At 44.6% G+C, this 15,606-nt stretch overlaps 1 protein-coding gene across 2 annotated transcripts in view; it reads right to left on the reverse strand.

Annotated features, from left to right (window-relative positions):
- ANXA5 (annexin A5) overlaps positions 1 to 14,287 on the reverse strand; it is a 30,931-nt gene extending 16,644 nt beyond the window's left edge. Inside the window, exons 1-3 of one of the 2 annotated variants that reach the window (XM_040966571.1) lie at positions 14,169 to 14,287; positions 13,953 to 13,994; positions 656 to 740 (exon numbers count right to left, since the gene is read on the reverse strand). In XM_040966571.1, coding sequence (XP_040822505.1) covers positions 656 to 740; positions 13,953 to 13,961 — 94 coding nt within the window. In that variant the 5' untranslated portion in view covers positions 13,962 to 13,994; positions 14,169 to 14,287. Of the gene's footprint in view, positions 1 to 655; positions 741 to 13,952; positions 13,995 to 14,162 lie in introns of both variants that reach the window. The other variant, XM_040966570.1, reaches the window with a different exon arrangement.
- Positions 14,288 to 15,606: the final 1,319 nt, after the last annotated feature.

Raw genomic sequence — 15,606 nt, forward strand, 5'->3', positions numbered from 1 at the left:
TCAGAAGGAGCTCAACATGGCAAACATCCAAGGCAGGTCTGCAGAGTTCACAGAGCCACACAGTTCAAAAATGTGGTCCTTTTACTGCAAACCATTTCTGCAACCCAGGCACAGCTTTGTCTTTCATTGTGAAGACCCCTCCCACGGGTCATTTGCGAGTAGAAGAAAACCCACCCCAGTTGCATCAGAGCACGGGTATCAAGCAGTAAGAGAGCTGGGGGCTAGGGATCCTGAGCACGACCCCCAGAAAGCTTAAAAGCACATGGCCAACAGTAAAGCAGAGGTTCAGGGACATGGGGGAGCCCTGGAGATAAGAGGCCAGAAGAGACACCAGTGGAACGCAACATACTGATGGAGGGAGAACTGGTACCCAACAGGGCAGAGGCAACACTGCAGCTCACACACTCCCTTGGCTGCCACATGTGTAAGGGTGACAAGCTCAACAGCACAGAGGCCGAATTCTACTTCCTGTCTTGTTCTAGAAACTGAATATGAGGGATGGCTGCAGTATTTTTTTTGTTTGTTTTCATGTTTGTTTTCTCCCATAACTTTCAGATCCAAATATGCTAAGATTCCTCCTACCCTAATCAAAGACCTTGTGTTTAGGAAAAATCAAATATCACATTTCTTTAGAACAAAAAGCAGGCTGAATTACCCAGGCCTTTCATGGCCTTCCGGAGAGTCTCTGCATCAGCCCGTGCATCGAATCCAGGGAAGGCAGTCACGGTTCCTCGGAGAGCCTGCAGGGGACAGAGCGGTATGACTCACGGCACTGCCAGCAGGACACAACACACAACATAGAAATAGCAAGTCCACTGTTGTGGACCACATTCTGCTTTTAAACATACACGTCACTTGATAACACTCCTGACCCCAATGGAAAGGAGAAGTGAACCCTCTACCATGTGGGCCAGCACATGTTGGCACTGCCACGTCCCACTTGGCAGCACCATTAGTGGGAAGACTGGCTTCCCCTTCCCTCAGGCATCACTCTTGTGATCATGTCCTTGCAACACCTCTCACTTGACACAGGCGCTTCCTTGCAGGTCTGCCTCCTGACTCCAGCCTAGCAGGAATGAACATCTGCAAAGCTGATGCTGCACCCCTGAGCATGCAAGGTCTAAGCAACACCCTCACCGTGCAGATGACCACCTGAGTCCTTGGCTTCTGGATGAGGCCAATTCATGAAGTTCAAGAAAAATGGAAATAAACAGTGAGTGTATCTTGATGCAAAGCAATTTCTGAAATCCAAGCATGTAAAGGGTCTTGAAAAAAGGTCATGAAATAGACCATAAAAAATCATGGATTCCAAAAATGTTCTGCACAAAAATAATCTTATCTTTCAATCACAAAACCACAATCTTTCAATCAGCAAAGTGTGAAAAGAGGTTTGATAGTTTATATGCCATAGGAATCTAAATCTTTTAAGTTAGGACTTCATAAACATATACTGCAAGATTTTTTAAGGCCTCCTGTCACATAGTATTCATTATGTATATAGTCAAAACAGTTTTTTAACACTAAGCCATCATTTTTTTTATCTTGTGAAAGAAGGCTCCCAGTATTTTCTTTTATTAATAAGTTCTTTTTTAATTCTTTCAAAACTCGTGTTAAGATACCATCTAAAACTGAACCAACAGCTTAAAGGATAGATGGGTTTAAAATGTGCAGCTCGCCCTACAGTCACGTGTTTTCTTATGCACCCATACAAACATAATCGCCTCTAAAGAGAAAAGTCACTTTTGGACATTGGCCTTCAATAGCATCATATATCAACCACATCATAACGCCAGTCAGGTTCTAAGAGAGAGAGCCATGGGGAACCATTTCCCCAGGACACAGCACGAAACCTCAGCTCAGTGAGCATCTCTCTGCAGGGGCTTCCTTGCACTCATGACTCCAGGAAAAAGTGACAGACCCCCTTCAGCCAAACTTGGGACAGGCTCCTTGGAACCCTCTTATCAAACAGCTCTCATCCTGGACCTGCTCTGTCAGCCTGGCCCAGTGATAGCAAGAATCCTGCTAGGTCAGTTAAGAGAACACACCACATATGCTTCACAGGGTGTCACACTCTAATACCGATTGAATGTTTGGCCACAATTCATATATTGAAACTCTGCCTCACAATATGACAGTATTAGGAAGTAAGGCCTCTGAGCAATCACTGGGGTAAGATGAGGTCAAGAGAGCAAGGCCCGTGACATAGTATCCTTGTAAGACTATTCAGGGGGTTGATTCTTGCTATTGTCCATCATCAACTGAAGACACCACAAGAAGGTAGCACTCCCAGGGAAGAGGCCCTCACCAGAACACAACTGGGCTGATGTTGTCTCTGTTACTTCTAGTCTGCAAAACTATAAGCAATAAATTTATGTTTTTATTTACATTACCCTTTCTGTTCTGACAGGAGCCCAAATGGCATACAGCCCCCATATGACATGTAACCACTGCCCTTATCCCCCATCCCAGACACATGATCACCATGCTTGCCTTCAGCAGGAATTCTGTTAACTCAGATTAGCAAGCATCATCTGCTCTTGATACTTCCCCTTGGTAATGTTCCCTCACATTAATCATCAGTGATAAATCCCCAGATATCCTGGCTATATTCACAGTCCAGTCTTATCCCTCTCTCCTGTTTGATAACCAGGACTTACAATAGTCACAAATAGGCTAGTAAGTGTCAGAATAGTTTTTTTTTTTTTCTTTAACAGTATCCTCTCTTCTTGCTCAAGGAGTAGAGATACTCTTCTTTCCCCCTCAACAGGCACCTAACAAAGTTAAATCTGACCTAACAAAGTTCCTCATGACCTCAACTAACATAGGTTATGTATTACAGTCATAAGCCAAATGGACACAATCCAAAAGCAGCAATGTTGCCCACATTAATGCCCCTGCCAAGACTATTGACTGGTAGCAACTTTCATTCCCTCTGTCCCTCAACTAAACAAAGAACCATGATCAAAGAAACATGATCAACTAGGGGGAAAAAAGGTGGAGAGGGGAGTATAAGGGCAAAGTAAAGAGCTTCTTCTCTACTTATCTCATGGAGAAATCATGAAATCAAACTGGAGCAGTTTGTTCTACCAAGTGGGAAATGCATCCACAGCCTGGCAAGCCTCTATTTTCACCCTTCTAAAGGAGCATAAAGTCCCTCCTATGAGTTCTAGACCTTGAGTCATATGAAACTGAATGGCTGAATGCTGCTTATTTCTTATGGTTCTCTCCTAGGATTAGGAGAGAAACTGATGATTTACTTTAGAAGAAGGTCCTTTAGACTCAGCATGAGTTAGGAATGTTATTTCTCTCATCCAACTGCAGTTTCTCTTTAGTGGGACTACTTCAAATCTATCATGAAGACAACATTGGAAGTGCCCACTGGAAAAGTGATAAATACCGTAAGTTCACTAAATACGATCACTTAGGAATGACTGTTCTGATAGTTCACCTATGTATTCATCCACTCAAGAACTTTTTCTCAATTTTTGTGTATTTGTGTGCATTTTATTTGGAACAGGGAGGAGAGACATAGACTCTCTGTATTCCATTTGTTGATTCACTCCTCAGGTTGAAGCCAGACTGCAGCCAGGAGCCTGGAACCCCAGCCAGGTCTCCCATATGGCTGACAAGGACCCGAGTACTTATCAAGCATCTGCTCCTTCCCAGGATGTACAATCACAGGAAGCTAGATCAGAAGTGAGGGAGCCAGGGCTTGAAGGGAGCACTCCAATGTGGAATGCAGGTATCCCAAGTGGCAACTTCATCACTGTGCCAAATGCCTGTCTTAACAACTATTTTAGAATGCCTTTCAACATGCCAAGCATTGTACTCAGCATTGGAAAAAATATTTTGATGCTTAAGTCAAAGAGGAAATGACAAGGATGTTCATAATCAAGTACAGTCAATATGCACTCAGGTTGAATCGGGGTCAGGTGAACACACAAAAGGGGTGTTGCGTTGAGAAAGCAATTGGAAAAACTTCCAAAAATCTTTAAAGTTGCCAGCAATTTTTTCAGGTGGTTCAGGAAAGCAGAGCCATGGAGTAGAGTACTGTTTTAGCATGCATAGAAGAACAAAACATGGGAGGGAAAAAAAGATCTGGCAATTTGGATAAAGGGTTAAGTAGTTCAACAAATGGGAAAAAGCAGTCAGGTTAGAAAGACAATTCAACAAGGGGAATCATGGTAAAGTGAGAGAAGGAGTACACAAGCCATGTTATGAAGTACAGACATCATCCAGCAGGCAACAGGAGACCCCTGGGAGGATATTCAGGGATGGAAGAATTGGGGACAACAGAGCAACCCTGCACTACACATGCCCCTGGCTGCAATGGACGGAAGAGGAAACAAGGGGCCTGCACTGTGGCATTGTGGACTAAGCCACCATCTGCAACGCTGGCATCTCATTTACTTCACTTCTGATCCAGCCCCCTGTTAATGTGCCTGGAAAAGTGGCAAAAGATGCCCTAAGAACTCTGGCCCCTACTCCCCACAACGGAGGCCCAGATGAAGTTTCTGACTCCTAGCTTCAACCTGCCTTCAACCTGGCCCAGCCCTGGCCTAGCTATTGCAGCCATGTGGCCACTCATCCAATAGATGAGGGATTGCTCTGTCTCTCCCTCTAACTCTGCCTTCCAACTAAAGTAAATATTTGTTAGAAAAGTGGAGGCAATCAGGGCTATTTAAAAATTACACAATGGAGAGAAAAAAAATACAAAGAAAGGCAGGGCAATCAAAATGGAAAGGCAAAACATGGAACTACCACTGAGGATGATCCCACTGCCAGATGAGGAAGGGGTGGCAGCTTGCACTTCCTCTCCGTCGGTACATGGGAAGAGAAGGCAGCCTGTGAGTTGCAAGCACACATTGGTGGAATCTGGTGTCACAGTAAGAAGCTACCACTCATTGTTAAAATGTTAAAGCAGAAAAGAAGGGAAAGGCCAGGAACTACAGCCACAAGATGGCCAATGTCTACTTAGTGTGGCAGTGAGCCGGATGCTGTGCTCAGAGCTTCCCATAGGTCATCTCAGTGAAACCCATTTTACAGATGAAGAAAATCTCTGGCTTAGAAAGGTTTGGTAAAGCATCTACATGACCATTAAGCAAACTAGCAGCCGAGCTGGGGCTAGGACTCAAGCCACCCAGGGCTATAGCGAATGGGCTCGTAACCATGATACTTCACTTCTTCCCAGGGACAAGAGGAAGATCCAAAGAAGGTGGTGCAGAGTGGGGCCCAGGGAAGAGGGGGGGATGTTTCTAGAAGAAAGGAAAAGGAAGCAACATCTAACATGATAGAGAAGTCCAGTAAGTTATAAGAATAAAAGGATCTCCTGGACACAGATGGAGCAGGTCTCTGGTAACAGTAAGAGCCTGGCTGTGGAATCCTTGAGAGTGACCCGAAAAGCGGGTCATCTCCATGGTACCCCACTTTACAAACAACTATTTGTAAAAACATACTTTTCAAAATCCACTTTAAAGGAGACCTTTACCTAGTTTTTAGGCTACAAAGAAACTGCTGGTATTGCAAAAGGTTAACAGCAGGGGAAGGTTAAAAATACAAAAGACAGGAGGGATCTACTGGAAAGCAAAGTGAATTTTCTGACCCTAAGAGACCAAAGGAAGCTAATAAAAGTTAACAGAACAGGCAAGTGCTGAAAAATTTAAACTCCTAGCTAGGAGGAAGAAATAACTGCTGGCTATACTTTTAGAGAGCTTTGCAGAAATTGTGAAACACTTTTGCTACATTCCCAGTCATCAGTCAGATGCCAAAGCTACGCAAGCCATGGGGCAGTGTCAAGGGACCAAACGAGACACACAGATGTGAGTCATAGGGCAGAACGCTTGCATGGGCGTCCTGCCCAAACCCCCTCTCCACCCACACACACTGTCTGCCCACGGGACTTGAAGTGACTCATTACAGAGGGCTTCCCCTGTTTCCTGAGTCCCCACATTTACTAGGCTAACCACACCCCAAGACACGCTCTGTCCCTTCACTCACCCTCACTCTATCCTCAATTCATCAGTGCTTTCCCAGGAGGATTATCATATATTCTTAGACAACACATGGCCAAGTCATCTAACTCACTCTTTCAACTCACACCCTCGAAAATATCCATTCTTTAATTCCATTGGCTTTTTTCTCCTCTCTATTAAAAAGTTCTTTATAACTAGTCATGCCAAAGCAAAATGAGTAAAATCAACCAAACCACAAGTGAAGGGTTACCGTTCTGGACACAGAATTTAAAGACACAGGACACTAATACATGAATAGCAAGTTCAGGTTTGAATGACAAAATACTCACACACCTGAAATACTTTACACAAAGCTTTCCCTGGAGGCCCAAGTGAGGACTGGACCCTTTTTAAAGTCTGTCTTCCAGTTCTATGTGATCAGTTTTTGCTCACAATCTATCTGACATCCACATGATGCTAAGCAGGAGCCAGAAAACATGGCACAAACTGCTACAGGTGAGCAAGTGCCATGCAGCTGGGTGGTGTTTTGCAAAGATGGTTGCTCAGCAGCTCAGCTTCCCAAAAACTTCAGAGAAGGGTCCCAGTGAATGATGAGCAGAGCAGGAGACCACATGGGCAAAATCTGCCTCCCTCACTAGACAGAGCAGTTCAGGGCTCACACACCTGATGCACACACCTGTTACTATTTCCTGTGATAATGGGTCCCACTAAAAAACTTAAGGACCCATATATGTACTGCTTATGACACCAGCAACCAATATTGGAGTGCTAGTTACAGTTACAACCCCAGCTGCTCAACTTCTGATCCAGCTCCCTGCGAAGGAGCCTAGAAAGGCAACGGAAGATGGCCCATATGTCTGGGCTCCTGCCACCCAGGATGGACTTCCAGGCACCATATTTCCAGCCTGGTCTACAACTGTTTGTCTCTCTGCCTTTCAAAGAAGTCTTTTTAAAAAGAAAAAAAAATTCACTATAGAAAAAGAGATTAAGTCAAGAAAGGGGATAGATTATATTTGTAGCTCCAAATTAAATTAAATATTGGAGAAAAAAAAGAACCACCCTGGAAGATTGAGCGGTACCAGCACATCAGAGCAGAAGATCTCTATGACCATCCCTAACTACCCTTGCTACAATCCCATCAGAAAAGATGAACATTACAGTTTAAAACCTTAATCTCAAATGGGCCTCTTGCTTATTTAAGCACTTTTTGTGCTGCTTCTTGTTTAGTTTTGCTCCCTTCCACTGTGTCTAAATGCAGCATTCCCAGGGCCCGTGCCATGGCTGAACAGGCTAATCCTCCAACCCATAGCACCTGTTCCAGCTGCTCCACTTCCAATCCAGCTCCCTGCTTATGGCTTGGGAAACCATCAGATGATGATCCAAGTCTTTGGGCCCCTGTACCCATATGGGAGATCAGGAAGACGTTCCAGGCTCCTGACTTCAGATGAGCTCAGCCCAACCCATTGCAGCCATTTGGAAAGTGAATCTGAAGGTGAAAGATCTTTCTCTCTGTCTCTTCTTCTCTCCGTAAATGTCCCTTTCAAAAATAAAAATAAATAAATAAATACAGCAATCCCCCTCTTCTAGAGGGATATGTTACAAGGCCCCCACTGGATACCTGAAATCACAGTGCTGAATCCCATACTATGTTTTGCCCTATTTGTACATGCCATAGCAAAGTTTAATCTAAAAATTAGGCACAGTAAGATTAACACTAACAATAAAACAGGACAATTGTAACAATATATTGTAATAACTTACATGAATGTTTTTTCTCTCTCTCTTTCTCAAAATATCTTTATTCCTCACTATACCATCATAATATTTATTGGATCATTGTTGATGTAATGGTAATCAAAACCAAAGAAAGAAAAAACCTTGGATAAGGCAGCAGGGAGACAACAGCAGCCCATTAACAGTAAGATACTTTATTTGCACACTAGTAGAAAGCAAGTAGTTGATAATCAATAAAAATTGGTAAGCATGATTTAAGTATTTGTTGTGTCTTGAATGCTGTGTGTTTAACATGTTGCTTCTTTAGATCTCCCTGCCAGTGTAAAAATGTCTGCTTCCCCAAGGAAACACCAACAAAACAGAAAGCTAAATCTGGGTGCCCTTAGAAGTTGCCCAAAAGCAGGGATGAGAAGGTGACACTGGGTGAGTTAAAGCAATCCACCAAGTAGGGGTGGCCACCCATGAATTCCCACTGAAGTCAAAGGAAAGGGGGCGCTTTGCTAAATGTTCATTGGTGAATTCTGGGAAGCTGTAACAGGCATTGATTCATTCACACAGTGCACCACAGAACAATCCAGTAACAGATTCCTCAAGGCAGAGAATAGTGTACAGAGTCACCACTGCATGTCCTTTTGCACTGGAAACAAGGAACATAAACCTAAGGAACCTGACTGACCCAAAGCCAATACAAGAAAAGTGAGCTTCAGATCCTCTGTGGTTGCAGGAAGAGACAAAGGACGCAGAAACAAATGGACATACAGATGAAAGGAGGACTCCAAGATCATACACTACCCAGCTGGCTACTACACAGTGCTAGCGCCACTGAAACGTTTCATAGAGAATGCAAACTCAGCACATCCTATCTGACTCTTCCCTGCCTCTAACCTGCATCCTCCAGGAAAACAGTCAGGCAAGCCAGTCATCTCAACCGTTGTCTGACCTTTCACCAGCACCACCACCCCATTTGTGCATTCACTTTGCTCGCTCTCTCTGTATTTTTTTTTCTCTTTCTCTCTCTTTTTCTCTCTCTCTCTCTGAAATCTCTCCTATCTATAAGCTCACAGTCATTATCTACTTTGAGCCCTTAGATTCACACTGGGATTACTGTAACACAATACTAATTGCTCTTTCAATATCCAGCTTCCCTCTCCTCATCTCCACAAACCTCCATCCTGCCACTCCTCTGAAGCCTCCAGAAAGGCAACTACCTCCTGGACCACAGGCTAATCTTTAGTCAAGCACAAATGTGAGCATGGCACACACACACACACACACCCCTTGCAACCCTCTGGTAACCACTCTCCATTATCGAGAAAATGACTCACCTTCTTTAGCTCTGGCTCCTGTCTACCCAGCCAGCATCCCTTTCCAAGCCAGGGCTCCATGGTCTCCTTTACCCAGCTTCACTGCAGCACTGCAACACTACCTTCAGGCTTGGACCACGCACCAACACCCCTCACAGTTGACATTTATTGCACCCTCTCAGTAAAATGCCTTCTCTCCTTTCTCCCCCCAACTCATGCCAGCCATCTAACCTCAATTCGATCTTCTAAGAAACAGAAATAGCAACACTTACCTCCAAGACTGTATTGTGTGCACTAAATAATGCATACAAAGGACTGCGCAATACATCTATTATATCAGTGAATACTAGTTCCATTTATTATTTCCTAGATAATGATACCTGACATAGTGCAGGAAGGCAAAATCTTCATCACTTAAGAGGAGCTTAACAAGTTCACAGAAAACAGATATAGAAAGTTGAGGGATGGGCACTTGGTCTAGTGATTTAAACACTCATGTTTTACACCAGGGTGCCTGGGCTCTGGCTCCTGATTCTAGCTTCCTGGTAAAGCAGACCCTGAGAAGTAGCAGAGATAGCCCAGCTAACTGGGATCTAGCCACCACAGGAGACCTGAATTGCATGAATTGTGTTCCCAGCCTCAGGCTCCCTTAGCTCAGTCCCAGTGTCACAGATGTCTGGAGAGTCAAGCAGTGGATGGGATGACTTTCTCTATCTCTCTCTCTCCCAAATAGACAAAAGTTTATAAAAATTAGATTATCTTTGGCAAAATGATTTTCAAATCCATAATATTGTGACAGATTTTCAAAAATATCATGGAAAATGCACATTATGAAAAAAAGTGACGGATTTCAAAATCTTCCACACCAAAACAAGCATTCTTTGATTACACTTTGCCTCCAAGTGCCGGAATTCAATATGGATTCTGGTTTGAGTGCTAACTGCTCCATTTCCCATCAAGCTCCCTGCTTGTAGCCTGAGAAAGCAGTGAAGGATGGCCCAAAGCGTTGGGGACTCTGCACCTGCATGGGAGACCCAGAAGAAACTCCTGACTCCTGATTTGAATCAGCTTAGCTCAGGCCAGAGTGGCCACGTGGGAAATAAGCCAGCGGACAAAAGATCTTTCTCTGTCTCTCCTCTCTATATATCTGCCTTTCCAGTTAAAAAAATTTAAAGTAATGAAACCAACTGGGATTGCATTCCTTCCTATTCATAAACTGCTTCTATGTTTACATGTTATAAAAAGACTAATTCAAAGGGCTGAGGTCTTAAAGCAAAAGTTTTTTGTACACTCATTAAAAAAAATAAAATCAATGGAGGCCTCTGTAAAATACCTGAACACCATAGCGCTTATATGGACAAAATTTACTTCAGAAATGGATCTCTACCTTGCTAAACTTCTAAGTTATTAGAAGAAAACCATAGGCTGCCCATCCCTAACTAGCTTCATTCACCTGTACAGCCTCAGGGCAACAGATACCAGACAGGGCAGCTGGTGTTTGATGAATCCCAAGGAATTGCTCAATGGCTAGCAAAGCAACCAATCAGTCCTGGGTCTGTTTTTATTCTCAGCATCCAACATGAACAGGAGTCAAAATGATTAAGTATCAAAAAAGACTGGGCCAGAGCAGCACAGGCTATGGGCAAACAGGTAATCCTGATTCAATATCCCAACTGTGAAACATTCAGATTTGACCAAGACTTAAAAGTGAAAAAGACGCAATCAATATCCAGTCAGCCCCCAATGAGCCTCATCTCACATTTACTCATGCTTCAATTCTGCTTATGCTACAGAGGGACTCTGTAATTTGCTGAAGCACAATAATTTCAAACTTACCAAAAAATTTCTAAGCATATTATGGACAGTTTAAACACATATTATGGAGATACTTCTGATATTTATGAGACTTTAAAAGTGAACAATTACATAATCCAACTGTTCCTTCATCCCACATCTAATGCCCTGACTATATTAACTTTTCATAAACAACCTGATAAACAAAAGCAATATAAATAAAAATCAGTTCACTTTACCAAAAATTTAATTTTTGAAAATCTCCCTTACAGAGAAACAGAATAAATCCTTAAATTAGATTAAAATGCATTAAAAGGATCATTTATCTATGAAATTCAACCAAGCAAATCAAACACTACACATCTGCATACTTCTAAATACTTAAATAAATACATAATGAAATTAGACTCAGGCTAAATAAGATGAAAAACCCAGCTTAGACATAAGCCAGCTAAGACATAAAAAAATTTTTTGAGAAATCCAATTCAAAATACGGTAAGCATGATTGAAGAAATGACCCAAAAACCTAAAGAAAAATTCACATTCATATGCAGTCAGCAAAATTTACTCATTTTTGCAAAACTGATGCTATCACCAGGGATGTTATTATTTTAAACTATATAAAGCCATTGGAATGAACACAGCAAATAAAAAGAAAGTATTGTCATTTTCATAGTTTCCAAGGATAAGTGATTACAAAACAGGAACAAAATGCAACACTATTTTTTAAACATTGCTTGTAACTTTCATGTGACTAAAAACTGGTTCTGACATAAAAATAGTACTGGTGTTATAGGGTGGTAGACATCAAATACCTAATCTTATAACTCAAGCCACTAATATCCCAGGTTTTGTATCTATACAGGCCTTTATGCTATCATCATTCTTTAAAATTATGAAAGTTGACACCCATAACTGAGAAACATGTTCATTTTTTTGCCATCCTGGGTAATATCTCCACATAATTAAAAGGAATTGACTGAAAAACTTCAGCTCTCACTAGGAAACATGCAAAGAAATCCAAGAAACAACCAAATGAGCAAAGACAAAGGGACTATTCGTTGATACTTGCTAAATCATCATGTACATCAGCACCTCAAGATAAGAAAGATATTCCTCTAGGAAGGAAAGTTAATTCCACACAAAGTATTTTTTCCATGGGAAGAACCTAAACCAAACTTTCCACTTGAAGTAATCTGAGAGCTGGTTTATGCTGACAGGCAAGCGTTAACAAAGGAAGAAAGAATGGGCCCACTGAATAAATATAATAAAGATGGCAAATTTGCTTCAATCGTCCCATTTTTTTCTTGGAAAAGGCCATTCTATTTTCAAAAACCAACCTGATGAAAAAAATGAAGTACAAGTGAGAAAGAGCATTGTTCGGGCAGTTAAAACATTTGTTTAAAAAAAAAAAACTTTGGGGGTGTAGGGTACAGATTGTAACCCAGAAAATTAAGGCCCAACTTGAAAACCCAAATCCCACATGAATGTTTCTGGGTCCACTCCCAGCTTCTTGATACTTCTATTCCAATTTCTGCCAATCCACCTGGGAGACAGCAGAGGATGATCTGCTTATCTGGATTCCTGCGAAATGCTTGGGAGATCCAACTGGAGTTGCTAGCTTCTGGATTCTGCCTAGCAGAGTCCTGGCTTTTGTAGCCATTTGGGGGAGGACAGAAGATAGGAATTCTCTCTCACTTCCACACTCCTGCTCTCTCCTCCACCCCCCCCATAACTTTTTCAAATAAGCAAAATAAAGATTTTTTTTTAATTACAGATAAATAGAGAAACAGAAAAAGATCTTCCATCTACTGGTTCACTACCCAAGTCAGGGCTGCACCAAGCAGAAACTAGAAGCCTGGAATTCCATGAGGATCTCCCAAATGAGTGCCAGGGGCCCAAGCACTAGGACAATCATCTGCTGCCTTCCAGGTGCATTAGCAAGATCAGAGGTGGAGCAGGCTCAGACTCAAGTCTCCCATAGGCGCTCATATGGTATACGGGGTAACAAAAATCGCAGATTAGCCTGCTGCACCACAAGGCTGTGGCTAGTAAAAAGAAAGAGAACGAAAAGAAGGGAGGGAGGGAAAGAGGGGAGGAAGGAAAGGAAAGGAAAGGAAAGGAAAGGAAAGGAAAGGAAAGGAAAGGAAAGGAAAGGAAAGGAAAGGAAAGGAAAGGAAAGGAAAGGAAAGGAAAGGAAAGGAAAGGAAAGGAAAGGAAAGGAAAGGAAAGGAAAGGAAAGAAGGAAGGAAATAAATAAATTAGGAAAGAAAGAAAGAAAATGAAATGTTATCTGCATCTGGCCTTTGACAACTTAGGACAATATGTGAAGTTAGGTTTGGAATGGCATTCTAGGAATTGATGGTCACAAAGGTTGTCTCACATGGTAAACTTTTAAAGACTACTACTTTTCTTTCCTACACCTTGGGTAAACATTAATGACAGGGCTGGGGGATCTGTATTCCTATCATCTGACCAACTCCTGAGAGATAATCTCAAGGCAAATTCAGAACCTGTTCCACAAGTCCACAACTTAAAAACAAAACAAAACAAAACAAAACAAAACAAAAAACAGCCCTTCCAACTTTTTTGCATTAAAAAAATCACTGCCAAACACCAACAGTTGCTTTAAGTAAATATTGGGCTGAGCACACGGAAAAAGAGCTCCACTGAAGCTCAACTGGAATAAATCTAGTGTCCACCCACAGATTAAAATACAGAAAACTTTGTGCGGGGAAGGGGGAGAGGGTGTGGATAGAGGAGCCAAGCAGGGGAGGGTGGGTGCACATCCGTCTCACGTGACCACGATGAGCTGTCCCAGCTCTAACTCTAATTTTAGCGACTCTCCAGATTTTGGGGAAGCTACCCTTTTACACATTCTCTTGCGAACTCAGAGCGCACGGAAATGCGGCCACGTCACGCTTCTCCGCGAAGGGGCAGGTTCCAGGGAGTCCTGGGCAGGAAGGAGAAGGGACAGGGGAAAGTGGCAGGCAGCAGGGGGGATGTCAGAAAGGGATGTGGGGTGGTCCAGGGACAGAGTTTCTTCTCTCTGGAACTTTTCTGGCTTCCAAGGCAAGTGCTAGGACTGTCTCGTTTCAGCTGACGGAGTTGGTAAATCCCAGAGCGGGTCCAGGGCGCACTGCCTTACCTGTGACATGGCGACTGCTCAAGCAAGGAGAAACGGGCGGGACTGCAAGAGAAGAGAGACCTCCAACTTAGCGAGCCATCCGCAAGCCCCCGGCCCTCCCCAGAGCGCACAGCTGTACAGGACTCAAGAACCCGCAATGTCCGCAACTCCAGGGGGTTAGCTGCGCGACCCCTCTCCCTGTAACAACACCCCGATGTGGCGCCCACTCACGCAAACCCAGGGCCTCCAAGTTCCGAGAGAGTTACGAAGCGATATCCGATGGCGGTGGCGTAAGGGCAGGGATACCGCGGCAGAGACGGATCTGGACAGCCGCTCCCAGCCCACTCCAAGCAACGGAAACGCCAGGGGCCCCGCCCCGGCCCTGCCCCACCCCGCCAGCCGACCCGCCCCTGCCGAGGACCCAGCCCCTGCGCCCGGCCCGCCCCGCTGGGGCCTCTGCGCGCTTGCGTCGGGCGCGGCTCGTCCCCGGTCCATTCTCGCGGATGGGTGGGATGCCCGGCGGGGTCCAGGGTCTGGGTGGGGCCCGACTGCGGCTCCTCTGCACCCAAGACCTGGCGCCGATCCGCTGAGGCCCGGAAAGCGCCCTGGGGAAGGGCGTGGGGAGCTATCCAGGACGTAGGGGTTTCAGGTCTTTGGGGCTTCCACCTCCCAGCGGCCGCAGCAGCTGTGGCCTCCCTGGGGTGCCCCGGCAGAGCCGGGCGTGGACGTAGCCGCTAAGTCCAAGGACAGCGTGACCTTGACCGTGGTGTAGAAACAGCGTGAGGTTTTGTGAGCCAAGTTGTTAAGTGTTTTTGAAGTGTTTTTCTTAGGCCATCTTTAAATAGTTAAGTTGGTAGGCTTTGTGAGCTCCTTTAAAGCCTGTGGCTGGAACTGCTTTGTATTTTCAGAACTTTCACATGATTTGGCCCTGTGGCCCTGCATGGTTCGACAGGAAATCCCTGCGCTACAGGGCGAGTTTTCAGCGCTGAGGGCCAGTCTACCGGGAATTGTGTTCCTCTGGTGATGGAAAGGCAGAAGTGTAGGAAGGCGCCCTCAGGCTTGCTGTGGCAGGGAAGGGCAAGCGACGAGATGAGACAAGAAAAGGAGCTTGCAACACTAGGCACCGTGGTCTAGACACAACGAGTCCAGGATGACACGTGCACAGTGCTATGGAGACACGGGATGAGAGATAAGGAGCTAGTCATCTTTTCAGAATGAGGAAGAATAAGTATAAATGTCAAAAGAATGTGGTGCTTTGGCTAGAATGCCACCATCTGCTTCCACATGTTAGCCACATTATTGGGGCCCTGACAAAGCCGCAGCAGAACACCAGCAGTCAGACAAGGGAGCACAAGCTGCAAAGCAACTGGAGCTGGCCACTGGTGCCTGCCGCGGAGGGCGCGGGGGAAACCTCTCCCCTTCCCAGTGGTCCTCTATATCAGCTCCATCTCCACCTAGCCCTGGGCTCCACCTGGCCCCGGGCTCCACCTGGCCCGAGTTCCACCTGGCCCGAGTTCCACCTGGCTCTAGGCTCCTGGTTTCAGCACTTGTCGCAGGTGCTTTTACAGGCCCATGCATCTCACAGCAGCCATTTCTTTGGCATCTTTCTCAGTCCCTCGTACTTTCCCAGCTTCTCTCTTTCACCTACAAACTTCTCCCGCGCCCCGCGCCTCTT

This window comes from Ochotona curzoniae, unplaced genomic scaffold (genome assembly GCF_017591425.1).
Source record: "Ochotona curzoniae isolate NIBS_2020 unplaced genomic scaffold, NIBS_Ocur_1.0 scaffold_4506, whole genome shotgun sequence".
In the NCBI taxonomy this organism is placed as follows: Eukaryota; Metazoa; Chordata; class Mammalia; order Lagomorpha; family Ochotonidae; genus Ochotona; species Ochotona curzoniae.